The following is a 27,260-nucleotide window of genomic DNA, read 5'->3' as shown; positions in this document are numbered from 1 at the left end:
AGGAAAACTCTTTTCTCCTCGTATACAGTCAAGACCTAGACAAATAATGCTTCTTATAATGCACTGACCTGTATAATCCTCCAGTAATCCAGGTGCTACCTCGGTGGAATAGTTTCAATCGAATCCCCTGATTTCAACTAATGAAATACTGAAATCTCCACCTCGTTCTTAAATATTTATCGAGGTAGCTATAGGAATTATTTCGGATCATACAGCTCAGTGGATTATAAGAAGCATTATTTGTCTAGGTCTTGACTGTATACGAGGAGAAAAGAGTTTTCCTAGGTATATTTTTTTTAAATGGACATCATAATGAAATTCCACTTCATCTCATAGTTTTTTTTGCATTTTCTTACAACTTGTTAACATTAGCAATCCCACATAAGTGAATTACGCAACAACCTAATGTTAAATAGTAAGCATTTATTCACTAAAATGAGTGATACAGGTGATAAACAATGCCCCGTGACTTTTAAATGGCTGAGTTGCTCCTGATTGGTATGCCACTAGAATTAAACTTAAGTATATATGTGGTGTAGGCCACTTATGTCGACAGATATAATTAGTATGTAACACCAGTCGTCTTATCAGTTATCGTCCCTATCTAAAACAACCAATAGCAGTCACCCAAGCACTTACCACTTTGACCTTCATACGGTCAGCCTTCGTTTATTTATCAGTCATGAAAGTCTACTCTATTTCAGAGGAATGAATGCTCTACACTGATTTAATTTTGTTTGATACCTCATTATTATTGTCAAATATTCCAACTTACCTATACTACTGGATATTCGGGGCGCGTGTTCATCGTCGCTGTGGTCTGGTGGTTAGGACATTGCATTGTGGCCGCACTAACCCAGGTTTGAATCATGGCAACGATATTCCACGCCCCCAGATGCCCTGGTACGGCCGAGAGTCCGCTCTCCCTCTCCAAATGCTCTCACATGGCCATGCGTATATAGACTCTGTCAGGGAAGTCCTACTCACTGCCTTCTCGCACCACGGGTAATGTTTACGAAGTTGAGAGGATGAAAAGCGAATGTACGGCGCTTTAACCGGGTTGGTGGACACGGTGAGTCCACTTAGGGGAATGGAAAACCCTGATTCCAAATCAATGGTGTACATGGGTTACGTCAAAACTCTTTCATCCGATAGTTTGTGGGACATTCTTGAAGATATCTATATAATGTATTCATAGACAAAGGTAGTCTGTTAACTCCAGTTCTTTGTTAAAAGCCCAGTGATACACAATAAAATACATACGATTGACGATAATAATTTATTTTAAACAATAAATGATAACTGTACATAGAAAAGAGAGTAAGTGTAAGTGAGGAAAAAGGGTAGTTTGTTTAATCAATCTATATTATACACTGACATATGAACTCAAGCATGGAAGGATTAATTTTTCATCATAATAATAATAACCGTTATATCGCACTCAACGGTCTGATTCCCATTAAACGTAAACATGAGGCAAGTACATTTCTAGACGCTAGAAAGATGAATAGACGTATCTGAAAAAGTAGATACGAATAAGAATTATATAAGCATCATAGTGAATTATAATTTAACAAAGTAAACTGCAGATTAGAACAATATAATACACGTACTTAAAGCAGACAAATAAATCATTGAAGTTGAGGTTGTTCTCATAATGATTTCAATGCTTAATTGATGTGTTATCTCTTTGCGTTATTTTAATTGGCCAAGTGATACATAAGGAACAGTCATTTTAACTGAAGATCTAACTCCAACCCCTAATTTTATTATTATTATTATCATTAGCTTTATCTTATATTATATTTTTGGTACAATATAGAATTTTTAGCATAATGTATTTCAACAAGTTTCCATTTCTTACTTCTTGGTCGATTCTCACGATAAATATTGAGTGATCGCCAGCTAGAAGTTAGCAGCCTAGTCAATCGATATCTAAATAATGTACATTCTTTTCGCTACATAATGCCAGCAACCACTATATCTCTGTTTGGGCCTTTGTAACGTGTAGAACGAAAATTTGTACACTTTTCAGAAACGCACCTGAATAGGTTATACGATTAATAGCCATAGTGATGTTTTAAAACAAACAAAACTAGATAACTTGTTGAAATATCTAGATAGCAGGAACAGGTAGCCTAGATGTTCAAGCATGCCGCCTTTATTTGTATTTTTCACCCAGCATATTGGGCTGCAGTACACTGATATGTTCATAGTAAGATAGGTGCAGACAGTTTCAAATTATTGAAACATTTACATCTACGGAAAAATAGTCAACAGCGCTGGACACAACAGATTTATTGAACATTGAAAGTGATATTAAACAACCTCAATAGTGAAGTTCTATAGTTACTGCAATCTAACGTATTTGGTCTACATAGTAAATAGTATGTGAACGAAATGGACTATTTCCATACAAGATGAAATGAACTACCAGCATTGTAGATTTCTTTGCTGATTACCAAAATTAAATGATTTGTCCAACAATGATGAAAAATTAAATTGATTATTCAATTGATATTCATTTTAATCCTTCTGACAACATTTTAACAACTTATATTATTTTAGTCGATCATCTTATTAAGTTATCATGTGCTCACTAGTAACTAGCTTCAAGATAGATTTCCTGGAGGTCTAGTGAGAAGATGTGACCAGTACAGTCCGACTGTGTCTGCTGCGAGGCAGTTACTCACTGAAGACAATGGTGAACGGTAGCGTAATATCGTGAATTGGTGGAAGTTAGATATCAACACCGTTGGATGCTATCTCAGTGGTCTAGAGCTTAAGCGTTCGCGTGAGAGACCGAAGGTCCTGGGTTCGAGTCCTGAGTACAGGATCGTGGATGTGCACTGTTCACCAGTCCCATACTAGGACGAAAAGGCTATCTAGTGCTTCCAAGTTTTCAATGGTGGCCTAGCGCTGATCGATTCATGATATCAATATAAACTCAACAATTTCCACAACACAATAGTAATGTGTTTGATGATGACTAGTACAGGTTCAGACTTATGTAGAGAGCGAAACGGTTGTCCATAATGATATTATATGACTGTTACGCTTTATCACGAATTGATTAATGTCGAAAGCCAAGTTAATGGTTAATTGTTTGCTATGAGAAGTGAAAGTTCTGGATTTGACCTGTGAAAGAGTGGTGGATGTGTACTGATGAAAAGTTCCTAACTAGGATGAAACAGCTGTTTCGTATTTCCTGATTTTCAGTGATACTATATATGAAAACAATCTGTGATAAATATAGCCTACATAAACTTGGTCAACCGACTAAGCGTTTCGTCCCCAGGAATTTATTCATTTGATGGCTTAGATTTTAATTTCATGGGAAAATTGTCACAATTTAATGATCTCTGTAACGTCACTAATGTTTTATTTGTACCAAGTCAATTGTTTCCTTAGTTTTAATATAGTTCCATTAGAGGGGGGGAGGAAGAATTAAACATATCGATCACACTTACTAGTTGATCTTCTTTATTTGTGCATGTCAAAACTGGCAAATGCTTCCAAGCTGAGTTTACATCAGAACTGCAAAAAATGGTATGGAATATGGACAAAAACAGTAAACAAACTTCAGTTGGAGTTTTGTAAAGATTACAGGTTGTATTTGTTACGGAGTAGCCTTAATTAGATTATTATAGGTGCACTATGTTAAGAAGTTTCATTCTTAGACCAAAAAGCCATCCAGTGCTCCATGATTATCAATGATAACCCAACTGAGACCAGGTTCGTAAAGTATATAACTCATAAATAAACGGAATTATTGCTGATAAAAAAGCTGATCATTGATATATGTTTCGTGCACACTGAATTAAATAAATCTATGGGTTAGACGAAGCTACTATAGTACCCCAATAGTGTTCACTAAGCAAAATCAAACGGTAGTTTGCTTGAAAGCTTTTAGTGTTAAGTAACGTAGAACATGACATTCATATGGACGGGCTTGAGTTGTCGAACAACATCAACACCACGAAATAAAAGCGTTAGTGTTTAAAACGATAAGTACTGGGTTTAAGTCCCGGATAAGCATCAACATTGGTATGCAGGTGCGTCCAGGTGACGAGTCCCGAATAGGTAGAAACGCGCGTCCCGAGTTCTGCCGCAAACCACATCCCATCCATTCTATCTATTTTAAAATATACTTTAAAAGGTAGATATATTTTGGTGTATGAGATATGGGCGACTTACGTAAGTTGTAATGCATATTGTAGTACGTAATGTGGTTCGTATTTTGAATAAGCAGTATGAAGCACAGTAGAAAATCTATCAGGAAAAGAGAAGTGATAATATAAATTAAAATGAACAGTATCTAGTCAAACAACTAACCTAGTCATCATCACCAATCGAAAGTGAAATGCCTAGAGGCAGAAAGTTAAGAAGATCCAAGAAAAGAGAATGATTGGTGTGAACATGAAGGAACTGAAGTCTGAGACGATTGATTGACATTTTGCAAATCAAGTATTTACTGTATAGTTCTCAGATTTTACTAAGACGTTTTGTAATTTTGTATTCAAATACATTTGGTTGTCCCCACTTGTATTCTCGTTCACTAGAGTATCGAAGTTACATTTCTCAACAATAAAGGGTAAATCATAGGTGTTAAACTGTTTGTAATGCGTACTGTGATACTTTTCTATCAGTAAGAACATTCATAACTCAACTTTAAGGAAGGTACGAAGACATTTACTTCTAAACTAACTATAACTTCATTGTAGTACTGTTATTAATAAAGCTTACGACTACTCAGCAATCAAATACCGATTTGTGTATCTGATTTTAAGATATTTCTTTTTAGGTGACAGTCATTAATACCACTCGAATGCTTAATTTGAACTAAATGAATGGTCGTCTTTTCAGGAATCTATCCATATATACATAAAAATATTAATTCTCCAGGTACTTAAATATGAGCCACACTCCCACTGCAAGGGCTAATGATAATAACCAGTTGCCCAAGCCAGAGTAGGAGTAACGTGTTCAAAATTGGAATTTAGTCGCTGAAAGTTGAACGCCGTAACCATTAGGCCACTGCTTCACCACGGCACAAATACGCAACATCTCAGACAAATGCAATACACAATACCTGAACACAGTGAATGAGCAGTGATAACTGTATATGCACAAACGACTGTTATGTTTTATCGTGCATTTATTGTTATCATGTTCGTTTGAGAAGGGCTGGTCCTATGAACGTTTGCAAGGCTTCTGTGTACAAAGGTTGTAGCGATCAACTAATCGTCATCGTAATGCCTATTTAACAGCTTCATAGTATTGTTACAATAAAATCAAGGTATCAGAGATCTTAACTACACAGCTATTAAATTTTCGAAAGTGAAAATGAGGAATACAACTAATCGCATACACACGTATTATATTCAGTCTTGTGCTATACTACTTTAAAATATAGTTAATTATAATATTGTTTACATTCTCAGAATTTACTATCAATTAAATAATATTTAAAAGCAACTCGACCTGCACAACTGATCAGCCAATTTCACAAAAGATTTTTCATTAACTGTCGTTGAAGGCCATTCTGTAAATTGATCAAATACATGAATAAGTTGATCTGTGTCAAACGCCATTGATGTTGGATCACTGTTATTAACCTTGAATGGAAATAGACCGGAGGAAATTGAACGAGATTCTAGGCTTTAAATAAAAGGCAAGAAAGTCGAAGTAATAATAATAATAATAATAATAATAATAATAATGGAAATGAATGTATCTCTAGAATAAGCTATGTTCAGTCGGTTAATTTGGTCCATTATCATTTATTTATTCATTTAAACACAAACATTGGTACAAGGAAGTAACAAATATATATGCAGCACACTTCGTCATTCAGTTTGTGTGAGGGCTGGAATACTGCCCGGGCGTCTGAACCGAAGCAGGTAGTTTTCTTGGGGGGCCACACTAGGAACCTACGACCTAAAGGTCTAATCCACAAGGCAGTGGAGCAACGTAAAGAGATGTAGTCCCATGGTAGCCGGTGACCAACAATTGGTTCATACGCCATTCGTTCCCTCAGGATACTGAAGCCCACATGCACCATTGGTTTGGAGTCAGGGTTTTCCAACTCCCTAGGTGGACTTTCCGTGTCCATCAACCCGGTTAAAGCGTCATGTCTGAGTTTAGCCACGCTCTTTTCTAGTCAGAGTTAATCATTCTTTTAATCTTTCCACCTAAAATATATCGCATATTTTGCATCAGATTAGCCAATTACGCCAAATTTATTTTCGAATACATACCTGCACAGTCTTGCATGACAATATTGCAGAGTTAATCCGCATAATTCGCTTACAGGTGATGATTTCAACAAATGACTACATTTCATTGTTGGTGTTGATGTCACTGGTAAACCAAGAAATGTCTGCAAATTAATTGGTTTTTGACGTGGATAGGCAAACATTGTTGTTACCAAACATGTTACACCTAAATGATCAGCTATTTCATTTTGACATAACAATGACGGATTAACTGATTCATTTTGAGTTAGTCGGGTATCTAATGAAGGAAAAGAAAAATCAAACAAAACAATGAACAACTAGAAAGCAGCGATGTCAAAGTTAGAACTGAGGTTAGGATTTGTAATAACTGTATGACTTCATCGGCACTTTTGTGACTGGGTGGTCGTATGTGTCGCCACTGTTATATCTGGAATGTCTTTGGTGCTATGCACTTATCCGCTTTGTTGGGCTCGCAGTCTTACTGCTTTTACTTGGAAATAAGGAAACACTGCAATTCTTCGATCTTACTGTTTTTACTGGAGGAAGAAGAACCACTTCAATTGTCATAACATAAAGTTAAAACACAGAAGACTGGTGCCATGAAGATTTCTTGACTCTCCAAATAAGTCCCTAAAATTACGCAATCACTAGACCGAAACAAGATTAATTCTATACTAATTTTTACAAACACATTTTATTCACACATTATGACTAACTTAATGATAAGTGGGAGAGACGTTGAATGAGAAGATTACATCGCTACAACAGTATATATGTATATATATATTTCCTATTTACAAAGACAAAACAAACAAAAGTATATTTTGAATGTATAAACACAGATGATTGTTTGCTTACTTTGTGAACCTTTCATTCGATTCAGCATAAATTGTTGAGCATTATTTAAAATATCCAATAGAAATAAACCTTCACCTTTCCTAGTACTCATCCCCATAATTCGACCGAATGGAATATGTAGAAGATTACGAGCACATTGACTACATTGATCATTATCAGTATTATCATAAACATCATCACCGATCATAGATCTAATAGCAAAACAAAAACAAACGACTTAACTTTGAATAAGTAGAAATGTTACTTTTCTGTGGATTATTTCATTATACTGCTTGGAAGTGAACAACTATATAAGTTACAAAACATATAATCTAATCTACAATCCCTAAGTAATGACTATTGTTATGTTTGTCGAATTCTATAGATTAAGTTGCAAAATGATCAACTAATCTAAGTGACTTGACATTACATGTACTAGATGGAAATATTAGGTAGTGTTTAAAGGTAGTTGTTAAGGAACTCCAATCTGTTTAGGCTTTGTGTCAATCAGAACTGGTCACGAATCCATAGACCCCATTGTGAGGGAACACTAATGCACCTGAAGTGATTCGAATCCACATCCTTTAGCTTTATAGTCAAAGAAGCTGGTAATGTGCCGACTCACAACTGACCTTCTTTAGGGCTGCAACATATTTAATTTAAGGGGTTTTATACAATTCACCTCCGAATACCGAGAAAAATGATTGCTGTTCAATGAATGCGACCTTGGAAATATCAATCGAATTCATGAACTTAGTGAAAATCTTATCCCATCTTACTATTTGATTGCATTTGAATTAACCTATAGTTTGTTACAGAACGGTAGTACAAGGTATTGAATATTAGAAAATCTTTATGGTAAATTAATTTAAGTTTTAAGAAAAAATGAACATATTGTCATCATTGTTTTTCTGAATGAGTGGGATGGAGTTGATGTTAGGATACTATGAACTGTGGTGCAATAGCATTAAATATATAATATATGGATGGATAAGAAATACTAAAACTGACTTCATAAAGTCGAAACTGTCACACAGAAAATAGTTATTTGTTTTTAAACGATGCAAATACAATGCCTATCAACCCAGAACCTTTTGATTGACTGAGCGCGTCATATCAGAAGACAACAGCTGGTCTAAAGCTACAAAGAATGAGAATTTTTTGAAAACATTACCCTCCATATAAATTTTTAGACGATCTATATGTCCACAGGATACAGTCTTTACTAGTGCATAGCGACTGGTTTATTTTCCAACCAATCAGCTCCAGTGAGAATATCGATACAAAATATCCAAAGCTTTCCATAACAATATTATACAAACACTAAAGCTTTTATCATTCTGTATCCAATACTTGTTGGGTTTTCAGGATATATTTCCATCAACTTCCAATTATTGTTCTGATTGGTAACTAGTTGGATCAAAAGACGGGTCCTGTGGTAACTGAAGAGCGTTGATAAACACTAAACATTTCAACTAATTATCGATTAACGAGCTTAACTTGATATATTCACACCTAAGGTTCACATCAAATGCTGGAGTACCGTAATCACCAGCTCCACTTCTCATTATATCAAGAATAGTAAACAGTGAAGCTGACTCCCTAAACATCTCTGTGTTACTGTCTCCTTAAATCTAAATTAATGGAGTACCTTCCGTTAAATTTGGTCAACACAGAGTGCATGTTAGCTGTTTTCAATCTCACATCAACAACCAAGTCTTCCAAACATCGACCTAATAAACAGAATTCTATACTGAACATATCTCTCCAGCGCTCGGATCACATCGAGAAGGTATGCCCATATTCAGGGTTATATATGAATTTAGGGATGCTGTTAAAAACTGCATTATTAGAAGTAGGTGGCATAGTATGTGAACTGGAACAGTGGATATCGAACTCAGCCTGTTTTTGTCGTTGTTAAAGAATTCGACTAAGATTATCCGCTGACACCCGGTCGAGTAAAATACTGTGTTCAGATAATTTGTAGAATTAAGATGGGAACAAAGAAAACGAATTAAACACATCGATATCGATGGATTAGCATAATCGAATTCTTTAATGCAGTTGACCGCGACTATAACTCAGCAGCTCAACAGCCAATGTTCCAATACAATAAATTTAATAATTGTGTAAAATCAACTTACGCTCTGTAATGTTATTATTTCCTATTACAAAAGCTATCCTTTTACAAAAGCTGTTTTGCGATTGGTCAGGAATTGGTTGAAAATTCCTCAAAATTATGTTAAGCGCTCTTTTATACTAACACATTACCAGAAAATTTACTATACCACCGAGCAATAGGCTAAAATGGTTCATCCACTAATTCAAGTTAACAAAGTCTATCTAGAAATGAACTTTGGATTAATCATTATTGCTAACACTTCACTTATTCGTTGAATAAACTACATTTATTAAAGTGTGACATCTATTAACTCTGAATCAGACAAACATGACATTGGTCACTACTCAGTTACATAGAAATTGCAACTATCTCATTCCTACGGAAGGTTGGGGGATACCTGAAACGTTTATTCGTAGCGTCTCAGAATGTAAGATTAAGCGATATATGTCAGAAGGATATGGGGAGCATTGATGCCTTTCAAAGTGGTAGTTGAGCTTGCCTATCGTAATGACTCGTAAGAGCTATAACCACTTGTTCAATCAAGTCTTATTATGTCGGCAGGTCAGTTGGAAAATGGTAAGCTTAAGAGAAGGAAATTACTGCCCGAGGGCGAACTTGTACTGCTGGCTATAAAACGTTCTGACAGAAAGTTGTTTCCATCAACAATCAGCGTCTCCAAGGATTCTGTCTTCTCGCAAAGGAAGAAAGAGGTTAGAAAAAGTCGACTCAAAAGATGTTGTGTATGACGAGACATGACTAGTTCAAATGGTTTGTGCCCGAAGTGCAATTTAAACGATATCAATGGGTTGAAAGCAATCAACAAGATGATCTGGGCAAAGACTGCACACTGCTAAAAGAACATCAGTAAAATTTATCAGCAGTCTTCAGAGAGATGATAGCTTTTATGAAATTCCTGCAGCTGGGCCAAATATTACGTACCACAATCAGAAAACAAAGCCTACATATATGACACAAAAGACTTGAGTACATGGGAAGTTCAGTAATCGTTCGGAAAGTGTACGCTTGCTATGAAAAGTAGCTGAAAGATCCCCTCGATGGGCTGTTATGTAAAAGCAGGAAATTCATTTGGATACAAAAACATTGATACTTACATAACCGGCCAATTATAACCCATTTTAAGGAGAACATAGTTGAGTTGTTGAAAGTGTAAACGCTGTCCGATTTCAACCTTTAAATAAAGTAACAAACAGGATTATACTGGCTAATAGATAATATAACAATAACTTGGATAACAGAAAATATAATAAAACTCACAAAAAGAGCGTTTCGGCATGACATTGAAACATCTGCCAATCAAAACGTTACAACACAATATCGCCTGTTGATGTAGGCGGTGACTAGAGATACGTAAATGAAGTGTTTAATGGATTCAACTACTTCACATCTTATAATTATTCAAGCTAGGTCAGTGTTGAAACAAAATTTTATATTTAGAAGGAGAGAAACTCAAACCGAACACGTTTGGATTGCTGCTCAAGGTATTCACAAGAATAAGAACTATGTCAATGTCTTCACTAAATAAAACCATACCACCTGAGTATTTCTAGTCCATAAGTGGACCTCATGGTAGAAGATTGATCCCCACAAAGTTATATGAAGTGTGGTTTCTAAGCCATTTATGACGAAATTAACTAAGAAGAAAGATATCGGGTAACCCTGATGAACAACATTATGAAATTGACAGTTTTGACGATAGTTGAAAAATAGTACTGGGATGGATAACGTTGACAAGGTTTAAGAACTTAATTGGTACACCTTTTAATGACAAATACTGCTACAAAAGCTCTCGGTAAAAAGAGTTAAGTGGCGTCAAGTCAAGAAACACAACTACAGTCAGGAAACGGAGACTTAGATCTAAAATATAAGGGAAGATGAGCACGCTTACAACTAACAAGGAGTATGAGCTATTTACATGCAACATAATACTGGAATCATCTTGAAATTTGAGTTATTAACCACCACGCGCTTAAACTTCAGCAACACACTACTTGCGCGTGGGATAGTAATGCCACACGACTACAGAAACCACATTACGTGAAATGATGGTCGAAATTAGCCACATCAAGTAGTCGTGTCAGAAAGTCATCGAACACTACCAGGAATTGACGTGCTCCAATCAATTAGTTGTTCGGGTTTTGTGAGGATTCGTCAAATTTGTAGGTTCTATTCGTCACAGATTAATCTCAGTTGAGGTATCATTGAAAACTAGGGGGCACTAACCAGCTGTTTCGTCCTATTATGGAACTCCTCATGAATAAATACTTAGGAAATCACTAGGGGGCATCGCAAGTGATATTAATTTGTGATGAATAAAACCTACTTTGGCTGATTGTCTATTGATTGACCTTCGAACCTCGAAGTTGCACTTATGGTTGTAAATGTAATGACTGGGAAAAAAGTGAATTTTACCGCTGAATGAATCTTTTGTTGTATAGATTTATAGTCACATAAATATATATACATAAATACGCGTATATATATATATATATATATATATATATATATATATATAACGAATATATTGCATACCACATAATGTATCCTATCGAAATGATATTTTTCGTAACGAGAAATCGCCGCCGCTATATCCCTGTAAGTTAAAAAGAAAACTATGCATTCAAAAGACAAGCTACATACGATGTAGTATAGATAATCAAGCCTAATTATAACATAGTGTGTGGTGGTCGATATTCTATATTATCCTTAAACTTCGTGTATCGTTCGTCTTGATAACCGTTACTCGAATGAGCAAGTACAGTGCGGTGCACTGTACTTGCTCATTCGACTCTCACGCTCACTCGCCTGCTTTACGGCACCACTCTTTCATGCTTGCTTAACGTGCCTGTAATATTGGATATCTGTATGTGGTCCAATAATAAACGAAATCAACCCTTCGTATACGCCTTCTGATTTATACACCGTTAGGACGTTATCGAGTAATGGTTATCAGGACGAACAATACACGAAGTTTAGGGATAATATCAAATATCGACCACCACAAGTATAAAGCAAATTAACTGTTTAAATTATTTACCTGGTTAAATATAAAGTTGAATTATCACTTTTTAATAGGATAATATTTTGATTCGAAAAATTCACATCATTAATGTTTTCTGTAGACATACAAGTCAGTCCATCACTGGAAAAAAAACCCACAAAAATGGAATAGGTAACGAGTACAGCAAAGAATCATACAGTGAAAGTACATTCTACTGTTTAGCTTACCGTACTTGATCAGATAACTTAATAACAATACAATACAAAGTGCCTATCGATGCGGAGGCTGCTGCTACATTTGCTGTCTTCATCTGCATTTGTTCGTGTGTATGAGAGAGGAGGGCTAGGTCATCTGCGAAGTCCAAATCATCTAATTGATTCTGAGAAGTCCATTGTATTCCGTATTTCCCCTCAGATGTCGAATTCTTCATAATCCAGTCAATCACTAGAAGAGGAATGGGGAGAGTAGACAGCCTTGTCTGACTCCGGTCCTTACTGGAAATGTATCTGTCAGCTGTCCTCCATGCATGACTTTGCACTGTAGTCCATCGTATGAGTTTTGGATAATGTTGACAATCTTTTCAGGAACTCCATAGTGTCGAAGAAGTTTCCATAATGTTCTCCTGTCCACGCTGTCAAACGCCTTCTCATAGTCAATAAAGTTGACGTATAGTGATGAATTCCACTCAACTGATTGTTCAACGATGATCCGTAGTGTCGCAATCTGGTCTGTGCACGACCGATCCTTACGGAATCCAGCCTGATGATCCCTAAGTTCGGCGTCTACTGCGTCTTTCATCCGATTCAGCAGCACTCTGTTGAAAACTTTTCCTGGTACTGATAACAAACTGATACCTCTGTAGTTCTCACATTGGCTCAGATCTCCTTTCTTTGGTATCTTGATGAGATATCCTTCTTTCCAGTCCATTGGCACTTGTTCCTCTTCCCAAATCTTCTTGAATAGAAGGTGAAGCATGTTTGCAGTTATTTCAATGTCTGACTTCAGTGCTTCTGCTGGTATATTGTCAGGTCCTGCCGCCTTCCCACTTTTGATTTGTCTGATGGCCATCTTGACTTCTTCGATCGTTGATGGAGTGACATCTATTGGAAGGTCTGTGTGGGCTGCTTCGATGTTCGGTGGATTCAATGGGGCTGGTCTATTCAGCAGTTCCTCGAAGTATTCTGCCCATCTTTTCCTCTGTTCTTGAATCTCAGTGATTGTCTTTCCTTCTTTGTCCTTGACTGGTCTCTCTGGTTTGCTATATCTCCCTGCCAATTTCGTCGTTGTATCATATAGTTGTTTCATATTCCCTTCTCTTGCAGCTTTTTCCGCCGTCGTTGCTAGTTCTCCCATATATTTCTACTTGTCGGCTTTTCTTCACTTCCTTGTTTGCTTTTGCGTAGTCTGCTTGTGCTTTGACTTTCTCTGATTGTGTTCGGCTGTTGTTAATTGCTAGTTTCTTGTTCTTCCTTTCTTGAATTTTGTTGAGGGTTCCCATAGAGATCCATTCCTTATGATGATGCTTTTTAGGACCGGGAACCTCCTGACACGTTGAAGTTAGTGCTTCTTTTATCCCTTTCCAGTTGTCCTCCAAAGTAGTTTCTTGTTCATTCAGTAGATCCTGTAGAGCCTGGAACCTGTTGTTGAGAGTTATCTTGAATTCATGGAGCTTGTCAGTATCTCGAAGGAAGGCTGTATTGAAACTTTGTAGTGCTGTTTGTCCAGTTGTCCAGTGTTTCTTTAGCTTCAGTCTCATCTTGGCCACAACCAGGTGGTGATCTGAAGCTATGTCAGCTCCTCTCCGGGTTCTCACATCTTCCATTGATCTTCGGAATTTTTTGTTGATACAGATGTGATCTATCTGGTTCTCTGTGGTTTGGTCCGGTGAGATCCATGTAGCTTTGTGTATGCGCTTGTGTGGGAATATTGTGTCGCCTATAACCAATTTGTTGAATGCACATAGGTTTGCATGTCTCTCCCCATTTTCATTTCTCTCTCCTAATACATGTCGTCCAATTACATCTTCATATCCTGTGTTGCCCACTCCAACTTTAGCATTTAGATCTCCCATCAGGATGGTGAGGTCCTTTCGTGAGCACTTCGCTATTGTTGATTGCAGCCTTTCATAGAACTGATCTTTATCATCGTCGTTGCTATCATTGGTGGGTGCATAACATTGGATAACATTCATTGTGGCTCCCTCTTTCTTTGTTCTGAATGATGCTTTGATTATCCTGGGTCCATGAGATTCCCATCCCACAAGTGCATTTCGTGCTTCTTTGGATAGCATTAGAGCAACTCCCTGAGTGTGTGGAGCATTTTCCCCTTCGTGACCGGAGTACAGCAGCATCTCTCCTGTACCTAGCCTTTGTTCTCCAGTTTGTGTCCAATGGGTTTCACCGATTCCGAGTACTGCCAAGTTGTATCTCCTCATTTCCATTGATATTTGGCTGGTCTTTCCTGTCTCCCACATTGTCCGGACGTTCCATGTACCTATAAAGAGTGTTGCTCTGGTTGTTAGAAGGTGCATCGATCTCGTGACTTCCGAAGAATTTCGGCTTTCATCATGAGACGTCATTATTCCTTCAACTCCCAGGGCAGAGTTTAAATGGTTTGAATTATTTTTTCTGGTTAGCGTTTTTTTAGCGAGTTAGCTTTTCTACGGGATGGGGTCGCTAACCCCATGCCCAACCCTCCTCCTTTATCCGGGCTTGGGACCGGCAGTAACTCTAGAAGAGCTACAGGCGGAGTTTTGTTATATTATCACAAATCAGTAATTAAATGGTGAACAGTGGAGTTGTAAAAAAGATAAGTTTTGAATAGATGAATAGTGCTGACGTCTATGAACGAAACAATGGGTAATACAGGTTAAAATACCTAACGTTTGCCCCTGTCAATTATCACGTGACAAAATCGCCAGTCAGAAAACCGACTTCTGTGATCTAGGACCTGTGCTAAACCAATGATGAGTTAACCAGCACGAGCAGACTTGCGTCAACCCTTAGTCCTTACTGGTCCTCTGTTTAGCAACTTTCAGACTGACCCAGACCGTTCAGTCCAGAACACAATATCCGCCTCCACTGTATGAGTAGTATACTTCAGATATACGTAGTTTCCATACAAACAGACCGGACCGTATCACACTGTAAAATGAAAAAATAACTATACGAGATGAAGCCAAAAGTGGTTGTGAGTACTATAGACTGTAGCTAATAAATTGGAAATTATTAGTAAACCTCGCATGTGGGATTCAAACCCAGGACCTTCGGTCACACATTGTTGAGAAGTCCCACACTAGAACGAAACGGCTGTCCAATGCTTCCAGGTTTTCAATAGTGGTCTAACATTCATTGATTCATGATCTCAATCAAAAATTCACTAATTGTACATTCTGCTTTGGGCATAAATAGATTCGAACCCACTACAGAACCTGTTTCTAAAATGGCCATTACTGGACCATTGGATAATGCATTAAATTTAAATCGTTTTGCTTGTAAATTCACTCTACCGGCGTACGTAGCGTAGTCATCATCAGCTTCTTTAGTCAACTGTTTACAATTATACTGGATACGAAATAGTGACATCTGTTTACAAAATATTTTATTTAGTGTTGACAGTTCCATCGAAATTGACTTCTTGTGGATGTTTAGGCGGAATGAATTTTATACTTTTGATGCTTATTAGGACCAAGTTTCTGTAACAAAAAACGGACTTTCTTTGGGTCGTCCATAGCGGGAAATTCTATTCGGAAAATATCACCTATTCTGTAAAACCATGCTTCGAAAGTATGACCACTATCCACATCAAAAATAAATTCTGAGATTGGACTGAGAAATGACTCAATACCTTATTTGGTAATCCTAGTACATAATAACACTGGTGTAATTCCTATTATCTTACCCTAACTTTTTTGGATTATATTTAGTGTCAGTTAGTAAGGAAAACCCTACAGGGTCATAAATTTAACTCACGGATTGCTTATTGTGTCAAGCCTACTACTTCACCGTAGTTTTATTTGATTTTATTGTTTACTGTTTTAGAACTAAGCATTACATTCTGATTGGCTGATAAGAAGACCAAGGTCGTTAGAATGCAATAATTTTGGCTGATTTTCTTTAGAAGTTTTCTCTCATTCAAAACAATGAATAAATTTTAAATTATTATTGAAGTCTATGCAACTTACAAACTTTTGTAAGCTAACCCATTGGCTAGTAACATGTTAGCAAGTGAATAAGCTTTCTCCACATAATCAGATTCATATTCATAACTTGTAAATCGAATATTCATACGCTATAAAGATAATTAAGAAAAACAAAATTTAAAAGGGTCAACTCATCAGCGTAATTGAAGAATATTAAGATGGGAACAAATTAATTTAGAAAAGAATAGATATTAACTTCGTTTGCATTATCCGTCTTTCCCTACCCAACTCATTTTTGTGTATTCATATATACTACTTTTATTATTCAGTAATCCGTTCCATTTTTAGTAATTTCCGCACGAGTGATGCAACGTACGTTTATTTGTTGTGTAATATTATAAAGTAAACTAATAATATTCATTTTCATTGTCAGAGTAATTATATTCACTTAATCCTTGCAACAGTCATTTCCGGTTTTTGTGCACTCTTCGAATCTTTCAGGGTCGTTGGATTAGGATACAGTGGAGATCTTGTTAAATTAGTGACTATCGATCCACAAGTGATGCAGATAATTAAAGGGGTGCTAGGGTAAACGGATTTTGGGGTGATGAAAACTACTAGTGGTTATAAAGATCCCTGAGGGGGGAAACATCAAGATCGGCACTGTCGATACAAAGACTTATTCTATCTGTTTATCCTGTTTTGTAGTTGAATACCTTTCTATGCATAACTTTTTTGTAAGACACTATTGTAACAACAAAAATAATGAACAATTTGTCGATACTATGTATGTAATATTACAGTATATAATACACTACTAGACGAGAGATCATAATATTCAACAATACAGAATTCAAGAACAACACAATTGAGAACCAGATCATAGGTTAGACAAGTTTCATTAACACAAATACAAGTAGCCTACACACAATGAAACCTAGAGTACATAACAATCATAAAAATTAATTTCCCGTCCCATAAATTTAGCACATCTGTGTGTCTACACTCACGAGCTAATCACATCTAATTTTATTGACTGCACATTAAAGTTTAAATTTACAATCAAGAGAACTAGGACGTAATAACAAATAGACCGACAAATATACCAGGTATTATTCTGTTCTGATGGTATGCAATTTGATGTAATAAATTGAGATGACATTCACTAATCTTAAGGAGATTTAAACCCATGACTTAACCGATTGCAGTTAACCGTTAAAACTATTCAGTTTCCCAGAGCCTAGTTAATGAAAACTGTTTATAGGTTTACTTATGAAAAGTGTTCATTTGTTGTTATTGATTAATTAATTAGATTCTTCATTGTAAAAAATTATTCCGAAAGACAATTAGGTATCTAGAATTTATAATAAAGGATTAACATGACGCAATGTGAATTGAGCTTGATTTTATTGAAAAGCCAATGACCTATAGTTATCATATTCCTTAGTTATTCACATACGCTGAATAACTTCCAACCACGTTTTATTTGTAGATTAATGTATTCCTTTTCTAGAGGAAAAAGCCCTCAAATGCCCTAGTACGGCCGAGAGTAGGGAGAGTCCAGTCTCCCTCTCGAAATCCTCTCACATGGCCACGCGTATATAGCCTCTGCTAGAGAAGTCCTACTCACTGCCTTCTCGCGCCATGGGTGTTGTTCACGAAAGTGAGAGGACGAAAAGCGAACGTCCGGCACTTTAACCGGGTTGGTGGACACGGAAAGTCCACCTAGGAGAGTTGGAAAACCCTGATTAGAAACCAATGGTGCACATGGGCTCCAGTATCCTGAGGGAACAAATGGCGTGTGAATCAATCGTTGGTCACCGGCTAATATGGAACTGCATCTCCTTACGATGCTCCCCTGCCTAGTGGATCAGATCTTTAGGTCAAAGGCTGCAATGTAAGACGAGACACATATATACATCGGTCCACGTTGCTACACCTCATCAGCACACTAAGATGAACACCAAATTCATGGAAGCAGATACTTCAATGGTAGTAATATGTAAAAGGAAGACTGCATATAAGGAGAAATAGTTGGTTTGTAGAAAGAAAGGTATAGAGAAATTTCAATCTCACGGTTTTAAGGGAATACAAAGAGTGAATACACCTACGCCATTGTGGTCAATTCTGAGCCATGTCACCCACAGTCTCCAACCATTGGTTAGGATAGTCGCGCAGACCGCAACCAAGTAGTCTGTATCTACCAACATGGCTCAGACCAGAAGTTAATGACTTTTTGAACTGATGGCACGTTTTGGTTTGGCCGCTCCTATGTGGCTGAGTAAAGTTCTATCAATAAGTTTTAATTACAACTACTGAACAGTAACAGGAAACAAAATAATGTAAAGAAGATAAAGACAATAAAAACATGTATGATAAAACAGCAATTCTTTTCCTTTTTACCTGATAATTTGATTCCAACTGTTCACAAGTTACTTTACGAATATATCGCCAGAATTCAGTATCACGAGATTGTATTTCAGTTGTATTATTGAGTATTGGTTTGGATAAGTTAACTGATTCATTTCCATGATCAATTCCATGTCGACTTTTTTCATTTGATGATTGAATATCACGATTCGCTTGTACATAGACCTGTTGTAGCAAAATAAAATGGTAGACCTGTTTTCTTTATAAGGGATATTATTTCTTCATTGTTAATGTTAACGACTGTAATTGATCACTCTATGTTGGCTATGTGTATCCTCAGCGCATTGTTTCAATGTTGCTGTTTTGTCATCAGTTTTATTAAATTTGGAATATGGCTAGTAGCGGTGGAATTCAAGAAAGTTGATTAATTCCATTTTAAACTTATCAGCTGAAAATGCCTGCATCCAATGTTCATGTTCAAAATTGAGAACTGAACTCAGTACCCATAGTTCTAATTGCCAATGTGTTATTCACATTTAATCCAACTTGTGATTAATATTGAAGCAATCTACTCAGGAAACACGTATTCCAGTAGAGATGATCAGTTGCAGTCTTTAACATCAACAAAGGAAAAATACAAACCTTTACGAAAAAGTACATAGCCATTTAACAAGTTAGAGTCTGTTTGAACTCAGTAGTTAGTGACTTGATATTTGAATCAATTCGTATCGGGGTTCGAATTTCACAATGGAAATTAACGGTGAGATAAGGAACATCCAACTGTGAAATTACGAACAGAACAAGATCTGAACCCCACCGCTTGACAGTTCAACATTAATGCAAAGAAGAGGATGGTTATTCAATGATCAATGATTTTTAGGGATATTTTTTCCCATCACACTCTTATCACGATCTACAAAGTTTTAATTTCAAAATAATGATCAAAAGGAAATTATAGGGTTAAAAAACCTAAGTATGTCAACTTATTCAATTTTCAGAACACGAGTGTATTTCCTTTGCACAAAATTTGATAATATAAGTTTTTAGAATGGATTAGTGGTGGTTAAGAATAGAATGTAGGATGAGCGTTTCGTTCAACCATAGGACTCGTCAGTTGAATATGTATTTTCATCACAGTGTTGATGTTCATACTGAGAGACTTGAACCTGGTACCCAGTGCATCATCTTTGAATCCACTGAGCCCAGCAACCCACTAACGTATCCAACTACTGTTGATTAAAGTTCAGTTCTAAAAATCAACAACCGGATAATTCAAATCGAATATTAATAATATTTTAGCAATGCGGACTAGTTGAAAATACATTTGCTTAGTTAAATTGAAGTCGTTTAGATAGTCATTAGACAAAATATAAAATTTTACGAAAACAAGTCCTCTTTCTAAGCTATATCATCATAAACTGTACTAATCACCGATATTTCAATTCCCTATTGGTTTGGCATATTCATAAAATGGTCAAAGCAAATAACAGAGTAGTAGAAGTAACACTATTAGTGGTAGTAGAAAAGACCAGACATAGACAATATGCGGAGAAAATACGGATTGGCGAAATAACGAAAATCGTAATTCAGGATTTACGAGAAGACAAAGTGTGATATATGGAACAAAAAAAGTGGCACGATAATGTTAGGTAAAACGTTTTTAATATTAGTTTAGTGTTCACCATTATTGCTGCCACTGCAAAGAGATATATTTGTGTTGATGAAAAAACTATTCTTACTCCTAAACCAGGTATCGATTTTCAATACTGTTGAGGGTGAACGAAATATTTTTATTCGGTAACTGTTTGCGTTGATTACAACCCATATAGTTGTTATAGTATTATTTCACTCGGTTGCATAGAGTTTAATTAAGGCAATTAAATGTCGTATTCTGAAACATTAGGCAAAATAACAGATCAGCCAGATATATTTTGAACTCTGTTATCCTATTCGTTAAAAGAAAACATTTTATCAATTTCACTGAACCAAAGAACAGGCTTTATAAGGGATCTACATTATGGACTTACATTAGTTAAACAATCATGTAAAGCCAGGAAGGATTGTTTAGCTCTGTCGTCTTAGTATGGCACTCTTCATCAGTGCCCATTCATAGTCCAACTACGGAGGATGGAACCTAGGACCACCTGATCTATCAGTGAGTGCTTGACCTCTAAATTGGTGAAGTGGCACCCAATGGTTTATAGGTCTAATTTCAATGAACTAGAGATATCGGGCAATCATCGGTGGGTAGATGCAACATATCAATTAGAGTTGAACTTCACTGATCCAGGCTTCTCACTAGAGCCCCATGAAGTCCTACATAAACAACTGTTTAGCGTCTTCTAATTTTCAATGTTTATCTAACTAAGACTAGTTCAAGATGAAAATTAAGGAGTTCAACTGACTCCATAAATTTATACACTGATGGTACGATTAACTTCTCTATTATTATTTTGCATCTTGCATGTTCTTGTTCAATACGAGAAAAAACTATTATAATTATGATCATTATTATTATATGGTCTTTTTCATCATTATCTAATCGCTTTTTATTGGGTAGATTATACACTGTTAGCTAAATGTTTGCGATACAAATAACAACTACAGAACTAAAGTATGTCACAAGTGAAGCAGTTAGCTAGTGGTTTTGTAAAAGATGATTGTTTCATTATTTAGCGCGTTGATATGAGTGGATGCGTGCTCACCCTAAGGTCTGAAGGTCCTGGATTCAATTCCTGGTGGTATCATGGGCGTACACTGCCGAAAACCTTCAAACTAGGACCAAGAAGTCGTCCAGTACTTCCTGTTTTCCAATCGACGTCATTTAATACAGGAGCTTAGTCCTCACCATAGCGTACGCTGATAAAGGTCGAACCATAATACACCAACTGGTCGATTTGCACATAATCAGTGGAAGAATCGGAAAGATGCCATAAGATTCTGATGGTAATTATGGTAATTATAACTTTGTTATTCAGAGTTACTGAAATGCATGCTTTTTTCTTTCGATTTTGTTTAGATTTTCGAAGAGTAAAATGAAGTATCGTAGCCACAGATATTAGACGACCGTAGCGAAGATAATATTCCATTAAAAAGTCTCCTTTGTACCATATATCTAACAATCTAACTAGTCGTTCACTTATCTTGTAAATAGTAACAATAGAGAGGGTCCATGTAATGTTCCACTCATTACTCTTGTGCCGTTTCAACGGTAATTTGACATCCTTCTCATTTTTTAAAATTGAACAAATGATCTATTCAAAATGACACTATGTTATGAGTGAAACATTCTGAATATAGGTTTGTAAAACGACAATAAAACACAGATATTTTCAATTGACACATACTTACTTTATATAAATGTTCAATAGGATTTCTTCGCAATTCAATCTCATCCCCATATTTTGAAAATCCTGATGCCAAGATATCTGGAAGTTAAGTTTTTTACTTATGAAGGTTTATATTATTGAGCAGAATGTTTTTAACGAAATTATATTATGCTTTATTTTAGATACATTGTCTCACTAAAAACCGAACTATTTAGGTTTCCGGTGGGGTTTTTGACTAAGAGAGGGTGAAATTTATACTTCACTTAATAAACAGCTCGGTAACATATAATGTAATCACGGATACTTTTACGGTATTACTTAAATCAGTTGCTATTTTATTATTTATTTATTTAAACACATAAATATTGGTACAAGGGAGCACCAAATACATATGCGCCGCACAAATCTCATTCGATTTGCGTGAGGGATGGGATACTGCTCAGGTGCCCAAATTGAAACAAGAGGCCACATCCCGAGCCTCTGACCTAAAGGTCTAACCCACAAGGCAGTGGAGCATCGTGAGGAGATGCGGTCCCATGGTAGTCGGTGACCAACGATTGATTCATACGCCATTTGTTCCCTCAGGATACTGGAGCCCATGTGCACCATTGGTTTCGAATCAGAGTTTTTCAACTCCCCTATGTGAACTTTCCGTGTCCATCAACCCGGTTAAAGTGCCGGACATTCACTTTTCGTCCACTCAATTACGTAAACAACACCCATGGCGCGAGAAGGCAGTGAGTAGGACTTCTCTAGCAGAGGCTATATACGCGTGGCCATGTGAGAGGATTTCGAGAGGGAGACTGGACTCTCCCCATTCTCGGACGTACCAGGGCGTTTGGGGGCAAAATCAGTTGCTAAATTTCCATGGACATAATTGGCAGTTTTGAATCAAATTTATCGACGAAGTAATGACTTAAATTACTGGACAATGTAGCTTTAGTTACAATCAGGTGATTGTTTAATGTAACCCATTTGGTTTTCGTCACTTTGAGAATTTTTACGATTCGGAACGATAAACACACGCTGCCTAACATACTATGAGGGTCATACTATGTAGAATATATGCTTTTGTCCTTCTACCCGCGGTAAGGTAAGGTAAAAACATATAAGCTAAGATCCTGGTTAAGTTCAAAACCAGGTTGATCTGGTAGTATGTATTATTTTTCATGTGATACTCAATGTTTGGCCTTGCGATAGCATGTGAACTTAGGTGCATGATATACCTGAATTTTCCCGAATCGTCACTTTTGTAGAGATGAAGGTCGGTGACGAGATCCATTCATTATTTCACTCTGTTACCCAAAAGACTGTAACCGGGCTGTAACTAAGGATGTTTGACTGTATAATATGAATATGCAGGCTGAGGCATCGAACTAAGATATTAGCAAACCAATAATAACTTAATATTTGAAAGCTAGACTACTCGGTTATCGTTTGCAGATTTGCATATATCACAATTTATTTTATATCAGCACTGATTTCCAATAAGACTTTCGTCGGTATTTTCTAGCGTTCTCCATCTACGGTTTAATTAAGGACTTTAATAGGTCATGGTGCAAGCGCAAAAAGTTTGCTGCCTTTTTCTGAACACTAGTTACCCTATGGTGCATAAAAACTCAACTCATGTAGAGACATGTGCAGAAGATATCCCGAATGGTGATGAAAGTTTCATAACTAAATCATATGGCTCAAATGATACAACACCGACAAAACAACAAAGAACAGTCGAAGCTCCCTTCATTCATAGCATTTAGAAACAGGTTCAAAACATTTATAAAGGTAAACTAAGTTAGAAAGTGTGCAGAAAGCATACAAAGTAGTTACCGAATTGAGTACCCCAATCACCAATGTAATTTATTCCAATTACTTTATGTCCAAAAGCTTCATTGACGTTTTTAACAAAATTCCCTGTTACAGTGGCTCGGAAATGCCCCAGGTGGAATGGTTTAGCAATATTTGGGGAGCTTATGTTAAGGAAAGTAGAAAGAAGGGGAAAAAAGATTGTTAGTTCACGTAAAGAAAAGAGAAAGTACCTGTAGTCTACGACAACAGTTTCAGAGTGGTTGGAACTTCCCTCATTGCCCATTAGTACTCTTGTAACGGGATTAGTGTACAAAAGGTTTCTCAAACATTTTTTTGATTCTATGGATGTGAAGAAATCATTAAAACATAGAAAACTCACTTTCCATTTTTCATGGTTCTGACTGATTAGAATTAAAAGTGAACCACAAAGTAATTAGCACCAATCGTCCTGAGCATGATGGTAAAACTTATAACTGTATCAAAAGCCAAAAACCCAGGGAAAGGCTGCTTAAGTAAACAGAGATAAGAATTCCGATGAATCTTTGAATTGTTTGTAAAATTAGTTATCAACAAATAATGGTGGAACATGAAGCCAGATTTTTATTTGTAGCTGTAAAATGTTTACTGAAGGGAAACCGAATGAAAACGCTACATGTAACAGTCCACGCTCTTTAAAACACCCCAAGCCTAATGATTCGTAGTGGTTAGGGAAATTTTAAGATTAGGTAAATAAGCTGGTAATTACATGGGTGTACAATATACTTTGATCCGTATATGTGTTACCGCTGGATCACTTCTCACATTGATGTGGTATTGGATAAGGCAGGAATGAGCTAACTGTAAAACCAAATACAGTAAAAAAATCTCTGGTACAATTGGTTACAATAATAATAATTGTTTCCGTTATCCCAATCGTGTTCTTATCGAGACTGGCCGGTCACTACATGCTGATACAAACAAGTATTATTTTACCTTGCCTTATTCCAAATTAGGGCACCGAGACGATAGAAAAAATTAAAAGTTAAATTATCGATGGTAAAATCAGGATTCACAAGATGGTAAAATCAGATAAAAGCCTATTTAGCATCAACAGAATGTTATTATTTTTATTACCCTACACATTTCTAATTTTTAAGTAACCATTTTCCGAAAAAAATTGAATCGTCAAACGTCTATCGATGTACAAAACTCGAAGTTATACAGAAAGACCCTAGTTTTGTGAAAGTACATCCACGGAAAGAAAGAAAGCAAATTGCTCGTGCTGTAACGCAAGCTTTGAAAAATTGGCAGAGTATTGCCAATGGTATACAAAAATCAATATATATTTTCCGCCTACTGTCTTGACGACAACATGTTTAAACCGGTTAGGTTCTTTACTCTTGCTGCTTCTTACTTCAAAACGAATCCAGATCTTCAGTAATGACCAATGTACAGTAGTTCAGCTACTCAACCGCACTAGTCCCTTTACTAATTATTTTTGAGTTTATATTTCTGGTAATATGAGTGATTGCTTCAAGAAATAGTTAAATAATTTTGTTAGTTGATCGGTAACTCTTAGTGACCTTTCTTTTTTGACGAGAACGGGATTGGTATAATGGTAACAATTATTATTGTAACCAATTGTACCAGTGATTGCTTTACTGCACTCGTTTCATCAAGTGTACCAAAGACACACTTCATTCCGTTGCCTGTGATCTTGCATGAACTCAAGTACACTCGGTAGTTCCTCTTGGAAACTTTAGAACGTCTAGGTATTCTCTCGGTACCACGAGATCACCAACAAATATGTCTTATTTCAACCGTCAACAGCCTTATGGTTTTCAGCCTACCGAAGGATCTAACTCCATACCTGTCACGTAATATTCCTGTAGTGGTGATCATAGCCAATCGCGACTCGACACCATCTACAGACTCAAACGGTGTGAACAGATCAAATCGGAAGAATTAGGACGGAAACCGAGATGGTTATGATCATTTTAGGGTACGGTCACTGATATTCGTTAATGATAACTGTTGTAAATCATGAGAAATACATCAGATAGCTGTTACAAGAGGAACATGTTAATTCATGGGTGAGTAAATATTGGTTAAATGACCTTCCGAAGCCTTCCACTGAAGGGGCTGTAGTCATTTCCGCTTGGTGAGTTTTCCATATGAGGGCGTCTGCCAGTGATCATACTTTGGTTTTTCCTCCTTGAAATGCTGTCCTTGGAGGGTCCCTCTGAGAAAATCTGTGGTGATGTTCAAAAAATATGCTTGCAGTTGGATGGCTTGGCGAACTTAATGTGTTGTATGCCATTATCAGATAATCCCTTCTTGTCCTATAGCACAGGGAGAACACTCTCATGTATAGGAGTCTGTCCTCGTAAGATTTAAGAATTAGATAAGTTACTCACCAGGTAGCTTATTTCTGTTCTTGATCTGAGAGATTTATGTCTCTGTTGAAGAGCAGAGACCTATTGACACTTTGAACTTCATGTGGGTCCGTGCGTACGTTTCAAACAGTGAGGAACAACTGTGGAAATATACATGACGTGAATCCTCGTATATAATTATTAACTAAACCCACATTAGTCAATAACAGAATTAAATAAGTCAAATACGAGAATAAACTTCAAATACGTGCATTTCATACAGTCGTTATTCCAGACAAACGATCACAGAAATGAAGCGAAGAAAGTGAAGAGAGGAGAGTGAAGTGAAATGACAGGCGGTGGAAAAGGCTTGTGAGCCAACTTAATTTTACCCAAGCGTTAATCGATATTAATAGTCAGCAGACATCTGATGAGTAGGTCAGGAAATACACATACATAGGCTAACATAAAGACAGTCAAAGCTGATAAGCGAGTCAGTGTCAAGGTAAAAATATGGTTTAAGAAGAATGAATAGCGTGGTATGTTCAGAGGCTAGAATAACCTGTGCATACAACAGAGTAACATGGATATCTTCTACTAGAAGCTGATGATTTGTTGGGAAATAGTCTAACTTCGATGGTTTTCTATATTGCCCCATCTCATGACGTCACCTACATGTTCAGTCGGTCCTAAACGTGTCATGGATATGAAAAGCCACTCATTGAAACCTTTTGTGGGGATTTTGTCCGGTTTGTTTTGATTTAGGAGGTGAGTGTTGATGTCTTCAGTCAGTAGCACGTGGTCTAATTCCAAGCGTGGTAAGTGTAAAGTCGTCGTTGAACGTAGTCATCGAACTCTTACCACGTCATTTTTGTGAAATTAAAGAGTATTTGAACTGTAGTACAAACTAGTAATCTCAGACACAACGCAATTTAATCAAGAAGTATCAAATGAACACAAAAGCATGTATTGTACTTGAAATTCAAAATCAAACAGTCATCAATACAAAAGATTAATTGGTTTATATAGACACCACACATTCG

The 27,260-nt window shown here is 36.6% G+C and overlaps 1 protein-coding gene and 1 non-coding gene across 2 annotated transcripts; one reads left to right on the top strand and one right to left on the bottom strand.

The window, feature by feature from the left end:
* Positions 1-809: 809 nt before the first annotated feature.
* Smp_tRNA_02037_His_GTG.1.1 lies at positions 810-880 on the top strand. The gene has a single exon. It is a non-coding gene (tRNA).
* Positions 881-1,430: 550 nt separating this feature from the next.
* Smp_153430 (putative arginyl-tRNA synthetase) lies at positions 1,431-24,375 on the bottom strand (the record flags this gene model as incomplete). Its single annotated transcript, XM_018797625.1, has 12 exons — positions 24,243-24,375; positions 24,094-24,202; positions 23,885-24,024; positions 22,080-22,156; positions 18,762-18,953; positions 16,401-16,507; positions 7,098-7,288; positions 6,261-6,516; positions 5,485-5,661; positions 4,198-4,272; positions 3,471-3,537; positions 1,431-1,517 (listed from the first exon to the last, which is right to left on the bottom strand). The coding sequence occupies exons 1-12, from the start codon at positions 24,247-24,249 to the stop codon at positions 1,431-1,433; spliced, it is 1,485 nt and encodes a 494-aa protein (XP_018652648.1). The 5' UTR covers positions 24,250-24,375.
* Positions 24,376-27,260: the final 2,885 nt, after the last annotated feature.

This window comes from Schistosoma mansoni, chromosome 5 (assembly GCF_000237925.1).
Source record: "Schistosoma mansoni strain Puerto Rico chromosome 5, complete genome".
Lineage (NCBI taxonomy): Eukaryota > Metazoa > Platyhelminthes > Trematoda > Strigeidida > Schistosomatidae > Schistosoma > Schistosoma mansoni.
The sequence above is the reverse complement of the archived record's forward strand: the minus strand, read 5'-3'. Positions and strand labels throughout refer to the sequence as shown.